Here is a 12,226-nt window from a genome sequence, read left to right as displayed (position 1 = left end):
CTAATTGGAGTCCCCAAATTTGAAAATACAAATGCATAACAAAATGGGATAAGGCTGTTTTTAAGGAGGAACATTTTGTTTGATTGTTGGGGTTTTTTTTGTTGTTAAAATAGAAATCTCAGAAACTTCTGGGAATTTTGAATTTGGAACTTTGAATTCAAAGTGTTTCAAGTGCTACAGTGCTGAAATACTTTTATAAAGCTGTTGTCATACTTTTAGACTGTTTTAGATTTGTGCTGATGATGTTTGAAGAAGAGTACTTCTTTACTTCTTGTCACATGTTTCTCCTTCTCCCTTTGTGCTTGGCCATATGGTCAGCTTGTTTAGAAAGTTGGTGGGCCTACACGCTGGCCCATGCTGCAAAACTGGTACCTTCCACACTGTCAGCTGACCTTGTAGTGCTTAGATGTAGTAAACCATCAGTGAGTATATTCATATGGTCTTTCAAAGTCAAATATATTTTCCTTTTGCCTGCACTTAAAAAGAAATATGATGTCCTTGCCCATGCTCTGAATTATTTGTTATGTAGTTTCTTGTTAACTTCAGTGATACATAGTCACTGCGCTTGTACTCCACACAGAGACAGTGATAATTTACATTTGTATTCAGAGAGCCTTTTCAGGATTATATCAAAATCAGCTTGTTGCCATCAGGCTCTTGGTTTAAGGACTCCTACCTGTCACGTCAAACTGAATGTTATTTTCAAGATGGACTAACATTTCTTTTGAAAGTTTCAGTAGGAGAGTAGGTGACTATTAAGAGCTCAGATTGAAGATTCAGTCTCTATTTTTAGAAGTGCATACAAGTTGAGGAGATAAAATCTTATCAGTTTTCAGAAAAAGGAGCAGTATTACCTGGACAAGTTTAAAAATTTCTGGCTGAAGAATAGCTGGTGTAAGCATAACATAAAGCAAATGAATGAGTCTTTATTCAGGGAATTTCTTAATCTAGCCAGATCCTGATGTGTTGCCACTTGATAAGGCACTACCTTTGTCACTGAAGACCAGAGTTTGGAAGTTTGCATTAATTGGACTTACAGTTGCAATTCAGATCAAAGGGTAGTTAGCAAATCCTTCCTGACAAATGAGAAAATGTTGCCTTTTCTTCATGAACAGGGTCCTGGATGTAATAATACCGATCTGTGTCACTTGAAGGCTGAGCTGATGGTGTGTTTTGTAGTGTGAGTAAACAGAAGGTGTGTTTAGTATGAAATGCAGAGAATACTCACTGCCTCTGAATGGTGGTTAACAGTTGTGGCTCCAGTTTTTGTGTGATAGGCATGTAAGGATTTTGTCTGCTGTTGTTACACAACTGAAGTTACTTGGACAAGGCTTATCCAGGCTCAGATAAGACTTTTGATGAAGGTGCTACTCTATTTTAGAGAAAATTTGTCTGGAATAAAGTCAGCTGCTTAGAATTAGAATGTGCTTTTTTAAGCAAATATATTGGCAGAAGGGCTGTAGTATAGTTCTCTGATTTTTTTTTTTTAAGTGGCATTGTATGTTACCCGTTGCTATTTAAGGCATTACAGCTGTAGTAAGCACATCCTCTCACTAGATGGCAGAGAGATTCCCTTCACCTTTCTGAGATTTAGTTTTAAATGAGATCAAGTAGGACTCAAGACTACCAAAGAACACAAACCTCTCGTTCGGAATATTTTATTACTTTTTGGTGAAAGTGTAATACATTAGAACCTGAAGAGTCAAAGAACAGAAACTGATTGTGGTCAATGATTATAAAATAGGAGTCAAATCTGTTTTGTACAGTAAGAGGTAAAACATTTGTGGGTTACTTTATAAACAACACTTGTTTTTAAAAAAGCAGTTTGAAAACACTGTTTTGCTTTGAAAAAGCCTCTTTGCATATTAAGCTGTAGGTTAGCTTGACAAAATTTACAGCTGTTGTCAAGAACCCTCTTGAAGAAACTGGGGTTTGGAATGCTGCTAGCATAAAAATTAATAACGCAAGTGTCTCTTTAGAAGCAGGGTGTTCTTTTTATTTATTAATTTTAAAATTTTTTCTCAGCCTTAGTCTTATAATAAACCTGAACTCAACTAGTTGTAATCAGTCTGTATTCTTGTATGTGAGAAGTTTTCGGTGTTTGTTTTTGGAATTTCTTTTTTTTTGTGATGTTATCAAGGCTTTTACTTTTGCTGTACTTGAATGTTATATAAATGATAACTAAGAAGTAGTGTTAATTTTAATGACTTCATTGTTATTTTGCATGCATGTTGTTCTCGTGCTTTGTGTTTTTACTATTGAGTTCAAAGCTGTCTACTGAAAATACCGTGTTTATGAAGGTAAAAATATTAAGCAAGCAAAACAAGAATAAAAAACCTATTTTATTGGAATACAGATATCGAAGTCAGTAAAAAAGTATCCTAAATGCAGTTGCCAAGTACTGAAATACTTAAATGCTGCTCGATTGCAAGTGAACAATACAAATAATAAGACATTGAAGTACATGGTCCTTGAAATCTGTGGGGGACACATAAACATTAAATGCTCCATGCACATCATACTTACACTCTTTAGGTTTCTCTTACTTGTGCCAGGGTTCTGATCCAGAACTATGAATAGGATCTGGCAATGAAACCCTCACTTCATTTTTAAGTAGCTGGATATCCCAAAAGCTAATTATTTCAAAACCACATTGTGTTCCTTTTTTCAGTCTTAAAGTGTTGACAGAACAGCCTGAAGTTGCAAGATGAAAGGAAAAAACTGAAAAGTTTTATGACACATGCTGCAGCAAGATATGTGAACTAGCTTAGATCCTGTAGAAACAGTATGACATGGTGCTGTGCTTGAGCTACTAAGCCCTTCTAAGAAGCTATCCTAATACAAGCTTTGCCTGTATCTCAGCTTAGTCTCATGTAGGCCGATGCTTCCAGACCAGGCAAACACTGGTCTCTGCAGCAGCTTGCCTTTGGGTACCAGTGGCATACATTTATGGTTTTGTTTGAATAATTTTTTGAAGAACACCAACATCTTCCATTTCTGAGCTCTAAACAATATGTATAGTACAGGAGTTCTAGTCATTGCTTTATTCTTGGAACAGTAATGTCAATTGTATTTCCTCAGTTTTTGGTCTGTGGAATTTCTTGTTGTTATAGGAGAGATGTGGACTGCTCAGCAGTTCACATTTCTGTCAGAAAAGCTACCCATTTAGGTCAACCTCCTTTATCCTAACAAAATACCAAAATGTGAGGGCACGGTCACCCATTGTATAATTCAATGTGGACATAAATCATGATAATGCTAAGATATGCTTATCAATTCTGCAACTTTTTAGTGCTTCAGATCTATATCTTGAATTACCTCATCTGTTAAATAAATGCTCTTCATGTATAGCTTTAAAATAATAACCAGGTAAACTAAAACTGAGGTTACTAATATTAAAATACAATTCTGTAGTACTTGGAAGAAGTGAATTATTGTCAGATGTCTGTCATGACAAAGAAGTGCCATGCATTGCTGCATTCATATGGAACAGTCTTCTCCCAAACATCCTCATCTGTATGCGAGAGAGCAGTCACTAAGACAGCACTAGGCACTTTCTAAATAAATTGGAAAAGCAATTAATTTACTTTATTACTCTAAGTATTGCAAAATTGGAACAAATTTCTCTTTGTGTTCTTGCTGCATATTACTTAGGATTTATTTTTGTGATAGAAATCTCTTCAGAGAAGATCTTTTTGTTAGCCTGAAATAATTGTTTTCCTAGTAGAATGACCATGAGACTAGAAAAATTGTCTTGTGTATCAGAATTTATTGTACTCCATTTCAAAAGGGTTTGCTATTTCCATTGGAAACTCATCGCAGAATTTAACTTGGAACAACCTTCGGAGTATTTCAGTTTAAAGCTATTTTTGTGATTGTTTCATACCCATTTGTTCTTATGCTCATATTCTCTTTTTGCTTACTTATTTACTCCCCCACCCCTTTTTTCTCTATTGTGTTTACAAACCACATTTAATTTATTTTCATTTTTATTATGTATGTATTTATTTTGGTTTGCTGTGCTGAAAAGCCACACTCCTAGTCTTGCCTTCAGGCTAGATTCTCTGTTAGAGTTGATCAGAGGAATAATCTTTTCCTCTGCATCATCCGGTGTCAGTCTTTAATGAGTTCAGGATATAGGTGACAGTAATCCAGCTGGTTCATCCAATTGATTAGCATTTTATAAATCTGTGTAAAAATGCTTCCCTTACCTAACCTTCCCTAGCCATTTTGGAAATGCTTATTAATGCTACTCAGGATTGTATTTTCTTTCATAATGACTAATGATCCCTCTGTGATTCACTAGATTCTTCTACTTTTGAATCTCCAAATAACAGATTCTCTGCTTATGGGAGAAGTTTTTATTCCATAATTATATGAGCTTGCATATTTTACTATTACATTTCAAGCTATTAATCTAGTACTTCTCACCTGGTTCTTCCCATGACATACTCATCTACAGTGATAGAGGTGCCTCTGCACTTTGTGTTGTCATTGCTTTACCAACTTAATAATCGAAATATTATGTTGCTGGTTTCAAGATAGAGAAGATCTCTCTAAACTTAACTAAAACCAAACTTGATATTTTTTTTTGTTGTCTTTCTAACATAGTTCTTCTGTAAACTTACACCACCTTAATTTTTGGAAGTAGTTTATTACAGCATCATTTGCCTAAGTAATAGTTCACACTTTTGAATATAGAAGATGCCTTTCAGATTAATTCTTTTAAATGGCTTACACTTTCATTTTGAGTAGTGTGGTTAAGAAGTTTGTGGTGACTGAGCATTGGGGAACTACAAGGCCATATGCATATTTGCCATACTGTCCATGCCATACACCTGTGGTGTGTGGTCCCGAAACGAGGACTCTGTAGAAAAAATGATCTGCTTTTCCAACACTATGTTCTCCCTTCTGAAAGTGATCAGAGGACTTGTTGCCATGTTCAGTTTGAAAGTTGATGCACTCAGATTAAATTTCAAAAAGGCTTGATACTCTGTTATTGAAGTATAACTTTTCTATCTTTTGATTTATTTTGGATTTTGAATTTTAAAGCAGTGAACAAAAAAAGCAATCCCTTCTTATTAACTGTAAACTTTGAAAATACTTTTCACTTAAGCCAAGTTATAAGTGTTTTAATATCAAAGCATTCAAGTTTCACACATGGAGTTTGTAATGGAGGTTTTAGACTACCTGTGTAGAGCTCAGACCATACTGCGTCTCTAGAGGGAGTAACAAGAGGAAAAGGGATCTTTCCGTTCAGCTAAATTAAGTTGACTTCAATTCAGGTAGTGCAAAAGTCAGAAAAGACATGTATTCCAGGGGCTAGGGCTAGTCAAAAGAAATTTTGTGGTATGTGGCAAGGAATCACATTTCAACTGTGGGATTCCCAGGAATTTTGTAGCATCTTAATGTTTAATTGGGTTTGAATCCATGTAAAAGTATCATGATTCATAATGTTTTGGGGTTTTTTTCTAAAATTGTCAGCAATAAAAAGATCTCTTAAATTCATTGATGTCTCTGATTTGAATGAATGTTGTAAACTGTCGAGTTGGTTTGACAACCCGTTTGAACTTCCGTGGTGAACCAGTGGTGTTGCCTTATTGAGATTTCTCTTTATCTCCATAATGTTAGTGATACCTTCCTTAAAAATCTATCCTGAAAGCTTTGAATACTTTCAAAGTCATACATTACATTAATGTGATTTAATACATAACTTTTGAGCTGTAAATTTACTTGGAACAGCAATGTGCATTTGGCTCTGAAGAGCCTATTCACTGAACGAATAGGACCTCCATAATGTGTCACTGTAGCAGTCAAGCCATCTGTCCAGTTTTCCATTTAACACTGACATGGATTTTAAGGAGATCTGTAGCTTATCTTAGAAAGAGGTCGCTTGTGACAACAGGACTTTAAAATGTATTTCACAGGTTGAGCCCTTAGTTGTGGACTCAATTAATGATCTCGTTTATTGTAAAACAAATATTTACTTTGGTACTCCCTTCACTTGTAAGCAGTTGTGTGTCATCTTGTACATTTTTTTAAAGTCTTTACCCTCAGTTTTGCTGTTTATAAAGAGAATATTATTTTTTCTAGAGGGTGTTAAAAGTGTATTTTCATTGAAACAGCAGTATTAAACCTGTTTCGTGTTTTGTGGTTTTTTTTGTTTTGTTTTTTGTGTGTGTGCGTATGGATTTAGAAAATGCAGATTTAGACTAGAATTCTTACATCATGTTAAGGAAGTTGCACATACATGTGTACTTGTTTAAAATGAAGATAAAAATTAATCTGCAAAATGACTTTTTTATACTACTCCTAAACTATTTTGTTAGTACGTTTTGTAGTAGGAGTTCCAGATTGCAGCACTTATGTGGGTAAAATGGTGGAACTTTGGTAATTCTTGGTGATTAACCTTTTGTTATTTGCTTTCTTAAGGATTATGAGGGTTTGTCCTACTGTGAGTAGTAAGTTATGTAGATAATATTTCACACCTATTTACAGGTTTGTTTCATCTTCAGGACTAATGGCAAAGGAGTAAATCAGCATGGCAGCTATGGTCCCACCTGTGAAGCTGAAATGGCTTGAACATCTAAACAGCTCCTGGATCACAGAAGACAGTGAATCTATTGCAACAAGGGAGGGAGTTTCTGTCTTGTATGCTAAGTTAGTCAGCAATAAAGAAGTAGTGCCATTGCCCCAGCAGGTTCTGTGCCTCAAAGGACCTCAGTTACCAGATTTTGAGCGAGAATCTCTATCTAGTGATGAACAGGACCACTACTTGGATGCCCTTCTTAGCAGCCAGCTGGCACTGGCGAAGATGGTATGCTCAGATTCTCCATTTGCTGGAGCTCTTCGAAAACGTCTCCTTGTGTTGCAGCGTGTCTTCTATGCACTTTCTAATAAATACCATGATAAGGGTAAGGTGAAACAACAGCAGCATTCACCAGAAAGCAGTTCTGGATCAACAGATGTGCATTCTGTCAGTGAACGTCCTAGGTCAAGTACAGATGCACTCATAGAAATGGGGGTTCGGACTGGATTAAGCTTATTATTTGCACTGCTAAGACAAAGTTGGATGATGCCTGCGTCAGGACCTGGCCTCAGCCTTTGCAATGATGTTATCCATACTGCAATAGAAGTCGTGAGCTCTTTGCCACCTTTATCTTTAGCAAATGAAAGCAAGATTCCACCAATGGGTTTAGACTGTTTATCACAAGTAACAACATTTCTTAAAGGAGTAACAATTCCAAACTCTGGGGCAGACACTTTAGGCCGTAGATTAGCTTCTGAATTGCTCCTTGGTTTGGCTGCCCAGCGAGGTTCCCTGCGATACCTTCTTGAATGGATAGAGATGGCTTTAGGTGCTTCAGCTGTAGTGAACACCATGGAGAAAACCAAGTTGCTGCAAAGTCCAGAAGGGATGATCAGCTTTGATTGCTTTATGAGTATATTAACACAGATGCGACGTTCTTTGGTAGGTATACCAGCTTTGATTTTTCTACACTGCAAATGTAATTGCTTTCTTAACTTTAAATTGATTCTTAACATTGAATGCCAGTTTGCTGAATACTTTGCTTAATATGTTAAAAAGGGGTTTTTTTTGTGAAATGTTTTTGTTAGTATTTCCTTTGTTACCCACTGTTTCTTTCTCCCCCTCCCTTCCCACCCATTTCCTCGTGGATAAACGTAAAACAGTAAAGCCATCCCTGAGTTGTCACTTTTGGTGTTATGAATCAAGGATGTACTTGATCCACTTGCACTTTACATTCATATTCATAGTAGAAGAGTTAGCGTGTGTGGAACTGTTTTCAGATTTGCTGAATTTCCTTAGAATTCAAAGTTTTGCAATATGCCTTGTTTCCTGTTCAAAGTTATTTATATTGGACATTCCTGCTCTCCAGTTAACCTGGACCTTTGCTTATACATCTTTGGAGAATCAGATGTGAGATGTTTAATGTCTTTGCTACTGCTCAGAAATTAATGCAGTAAGAAAATGAGCTGAACTGTTTGGAAGTATGGCACACTGCTTTGTATGTTAAATGCTTTCTTCTGGTCCTAGATGAATATTCTTTTTAAAGCTGTGAAATTATTGCACAACATGCATTCAGAAGTTACAGCAAGCTTCTGCATTATGTGCTCAGACTGAAACAGGGAACAACTGTTTCCCTGAAGTGGTCATTCTTTTCTCCCCTCTCAGGCTTGTAATGCTTGCTAATTTTAAATCTAAAAAATTTAAAGAATGGAGACCATGAGGAGAGCATGGCTGTGGCAGGATCTGAATTGAATTGAATGTCCTGATAGGCAACTTTATTGGTTTGGGATTTGGACTATATATAAAATGAGAGATCAAAGTATGGAAGATGTGTAAACACAAAAATAATGATGATTAGTCATTGTTAAATAATAATCACTTTAAACTATTAAACACAAATGACATGGATTTCAGAACAACACAATCTTAGGGGAAATCAAATCTAGACCCAGAAATTTTTGCAAAAATTAATAAGAATGTTTAACTAGCTCTTGACGCATTTTTGTTATCCTGAAGTGTATCACAGCTTAGGGGAGAAAGGTACTTATGCGTATAGAAAGAGTTTTTAATTTTGCTTAACAATAAGAACAAACCCCTAATGTATTTTGTACAGATGCACTGTTGCTGTACAGAAGTATTTTTCTCATAATAACAACATTTAAAAATTGTAGGGATCATCTGCTGATCGAAGTCAATGGAGAGAGCCAACTAGAACGTCTGATGGCTTATGTTCTCTTTACGAGGCAGCTCTGTGTTTATTTGAAGAGGTAGGTCTTGAAACAAACTGTGACTTTTAAGGTAATTCTAGTTTATTTCCCTCTCACACATCTGACTGGTGTGTGCCTGTGGGTGTGGTCCAGTCTCTGCTGAGTTACTCTGGAGTAGAAGAGGAAGGTGAAAAAAGTGAAAAACTTAAGATGTAGAGAAAGTAAGTAATTTGGGCAAGCTAATGATATGGTGATGGAGGATTTGTGTTTTAAGCAGAGAATCATAAACACTGTGGCTATATGGAAAGAAGTGAAGATGCTACTGTGTAATAAATCTCTCATTTTAATAGGTTTGTCGAATGGCATCGGACTATTCAAGAACATGTGCCAGCCCTGACAGCATTCAAACAGGTGATGCTCCTATTGTTTCTGAGACCTGTGAAGTGTATGTTTGGGGTAGCAACAGCAGTCATCAACTGGTAGAAGGAACTCAAGAAAAAATACTTCAACCCAAGCTTGCTCCAAGTTTTTCTGATGCACAGACGGTGAGTGACATTTATAGTGGTACATTATGTAACATTTAATAGCTTCAAAGCTATAGTATGAAATTGGAAAACAGTACTTCATTTCCAAGTGTCAAGTTGTAATGAAGGTGTGACGCTCAGAACAAATTACATGGGTTACTTTACTGAAAGTATGTCACTACTCTTCTGTTCATGCCTGGAAGAAACATTCTATTTCATTTTTAATGAAACACACAGATCAATACCCATGTACCAAGAATGACTGTATAATCTAACTTGCTATGAAATGCATTTGCAGAGACTAATTTGCTTGCATGTTTTAAAATTTTTTTTATCTGTTGTTTAAAAGGTATCTTAACTACTCAGTCTTCTATTCCACTGGTGATTTTCACACCAAGGTTGCCTAGTTTTAAAAGTCCAAACCGGGCTAACTGCTGGCACAGCAACCTTAATTAGCTTTCTGAAAATCAGTATATACAGTATGCTCTTTCTGCTCTCAGTCACAGATTCTGCAGTTGCAACTGAGTACTTCTGCTGATGCATAACACAGGATATAATAGTTTGCCTTTCTGTTACTATATTGTCTTTCCAGGTTGACTTAAGTAAAAGCATTTTTTTGATCTCTAGACAATTCAGGTATATTTTCTGAAACTGTTGACATCACTGATATATTTTATATGCCAGTGGATTGCAGGGCCAGACATCATAAAGCAAGTTTATGCATTCAAAAAACTTTGTTTAAACAAAACATTAATACACATGAGTGGAATGAACTATCTGAATGAATTTATACGTATGTTATATGGAAGGGTTGTGTAAAGAAACCTGACATTCTGTTTAAAAATACAGACTTCTAGACCTAGACGTGAATTTTACATTAATCTTTCTTTTTTAATTGTTTTAACCTTTTTGTTTGTAGATTGAAGCTGGACAATATTGTACATTTGTTATTTCTACGGATGGTTCTGTTAGAGCCTGTGGTAAAGGCAGCTATGGGAGACTAGGACTGGGTGACTCCAATAATCAGTCCACACTGAAAAAATTGACTTTTGAGCCTCATAGGTCTATTAAAAAAGTGTCATCTTCAAAAGGATCTGATGGTCACACTTTAGCGTTTACAACAGAAGGGGAAGTCTTCAGCTGGGGTGATGGTGACTATGGAAAACTGGGACATGGAAACAGTTCAACTCAGAAATATCCCAAGCTTATTCAGGGTCCTCTGCAAGGAAAGGTATGTTTTATATATTAGAATACCAATTTTTGTTCTGTTCAGTTGTGATGTTGAGTAAAATTTGAAATACATAAAATCTTAAGAAAAAGTTTTGTGTTTTTTTCTAAACTTTTTTTGAAGCTGGATCTGCTTTCAGCAAAGCACTAAAACTTATGGCTGCCTTTAGGTGTGTGATTTGGGCAATGGTATTACCAGTAAACCTTCTCATAGTCTTAAGAGTAAAACTTGCTCATGGCTCATGTGCTTTTTGCTGAACAGCGTGACATTCCAGGGAGACGGTTGCTTTTTGATAGCTGTGTCATTAGGACTTTTTGTATACAGCTTTCTAGTGGCCACATTTGAAAAGTGGCTTTGTATTGTTCTACAAGGCCTTCTCTTCCCTATCTGTCCAAGTTTTGGCCAGTGTTTTAAACGTCCACTGATGCTTCTTTTTGCTGCTGTAAGACTAAGACATCGTTATGTTAAATCTGCTTGATAAATAAATCATGACTAGTTTTAATTATGAACTTGTCTCTTTGTGTACTGATTTCCACTTAACCAAATACTAAATAGAAAAGATTGCAAAGATTAATTTGTGTGCACTTGCTCCCCACAGGTGAACAAGTTCATTTATGTAGACTGCTTCTGAGACTTGACTTTCATAAGCTTTCAAACTTCCTATTCAATTTGTGTTAAAACTTGATATTTATTTTTGCATGTATTTTAGGTGGTTGTGTGTGTATCAGCTGGATACAGACATAGCGCTGCTGTTACAGAAGATGGAGAACTATATACATGGGGAGAAGGAGACTTTGGAAGATTAGGTAAATTTAAAATGTCGTGAGATGCTTTTGGAAGAATTCTTGTGTCTGGTAATGATAATGTACATGTATTTGCTTTGTTCCCTTATCTAAATACACATGCACACGTGCATGTATATAGGTGACTATTAGAACTAGTGCAAGAGACTCTGAAAGGATTTTAATGTGGTTAATTTTACAAAGATTCTATTTTTTAAATTTTTCTTTTCCTGAAAAGTTGCATTCCTTCATAAGACTATATATGATTGCCACTGACACTGAAATGTAAAAAGCAGACATTTAAAATAGACTTGAGTTCTAGATAAACATGATCCAGTGATGGTAGGATGGTTCTTTAAACAGTCGTGAATATCAGTGCTAGTAATATCAAGGGCTTGATTCTAATGTGGTACTAATAAGGATGCCAGAATGACTTAATGTCCTTTTAATATGTCTAAAAAGTTGTATTTAACTGAAACAAAACCCACAGCATTTCTGTTTGCTTAAAGGTCACTTGTCTGTTTCATCACCTTTGCTGTACAGCTGGTACTTAGTATAAAAGCACTCTTCTCAAGCAGGTTCAGTTGAAACAACAGATTTTTGCATAGAAAATTGCTTCAAGTTGGGCTTTAGTTCCTTTCTGCTGTCTTTGCTTTGAATGTCATAGTTGCCAAGTGGAGGGGGTGAAAGCAAGTAACTGACAGGGGCAGAAGGTGAGGACAGTGATATACAACATAAACTGTCACAGTTTTCCAGGGTACTAGTAGAAGTTCTGAGCCTATCCCTGCTGTTAAGAACACAACACTGGGTTAGAGGTTTAACCTACAATTTTTGGGGTAATTGTGGAAATGTTCTTACTGACTTTTAGGTTAATGTATGTGGGTTTTATGTGCTTTGGGGGGCTTGGAGTGTGCAATGTTGAGTTCCAATTTGTAGCTAAAAAGTAGCATTTAATT

At 36.0% G+C, this 12,226-nt stretch overlaps 1 protein-coding gene across 7 annotated transcripts in view; it reads left to right on the top strand.

The window, feature by feature from the left end:
• The window catches only part of HERC1 (HECT and RLD domain containing E3 ubiquitin protein ligase family member 1), a 109,542-nt gene that overhangs the window by 18,203 nt on the left and 79,113 nt on the right, over positions 1-12,226 (top strand). For all 7 annotated transcript variants that reach the window (XM_074917581.1, XM_074917577.1, XM_074917580.1 and 4 more), the window contains exons 2-6: positions 6,499-7,471; positions 8,701-8,796; positions 9,087-9,281; positions 10,180-10,491; positions 11,198-11,294. In XM_074917581.1, coding sequence (XP_074773682.1) covers positions 6,542-7,471; positions 8,701-8,796; positions 9,087-9,281; positions 10,180-10,491; positions 11,198-11,294 — 1,630 coding nt within the window. In that variant the 5' untranslated portion in view covers positions 6,499-6,541. The remainder of the gene's footprint in view (positions 1-6,498; positions 7,472-8,700; positions 8,797-9,086; positions 9,282-10,179; positions 10,492-11,197; positions 11,295-12,226) is intronic.

The sequence above is a fragment of the Athene noctua genome, chromosome 13, assembly GCF_965140245.1.
Source record: "Athene noctua chromosome 13, bAthNoc1.hap1.1, whole genome shotgun sequence".
In the NCBI taxonomy this organism is placed as follows: domain Eukaryota; kingdom Metazoa; phylum Chordata; class Aves; order Strigiformes; family Strigidae; genus Athene; species Athene noctua.
This window is presented reverse-complemented; position numbering and strand designations above follow the sequence as displayed.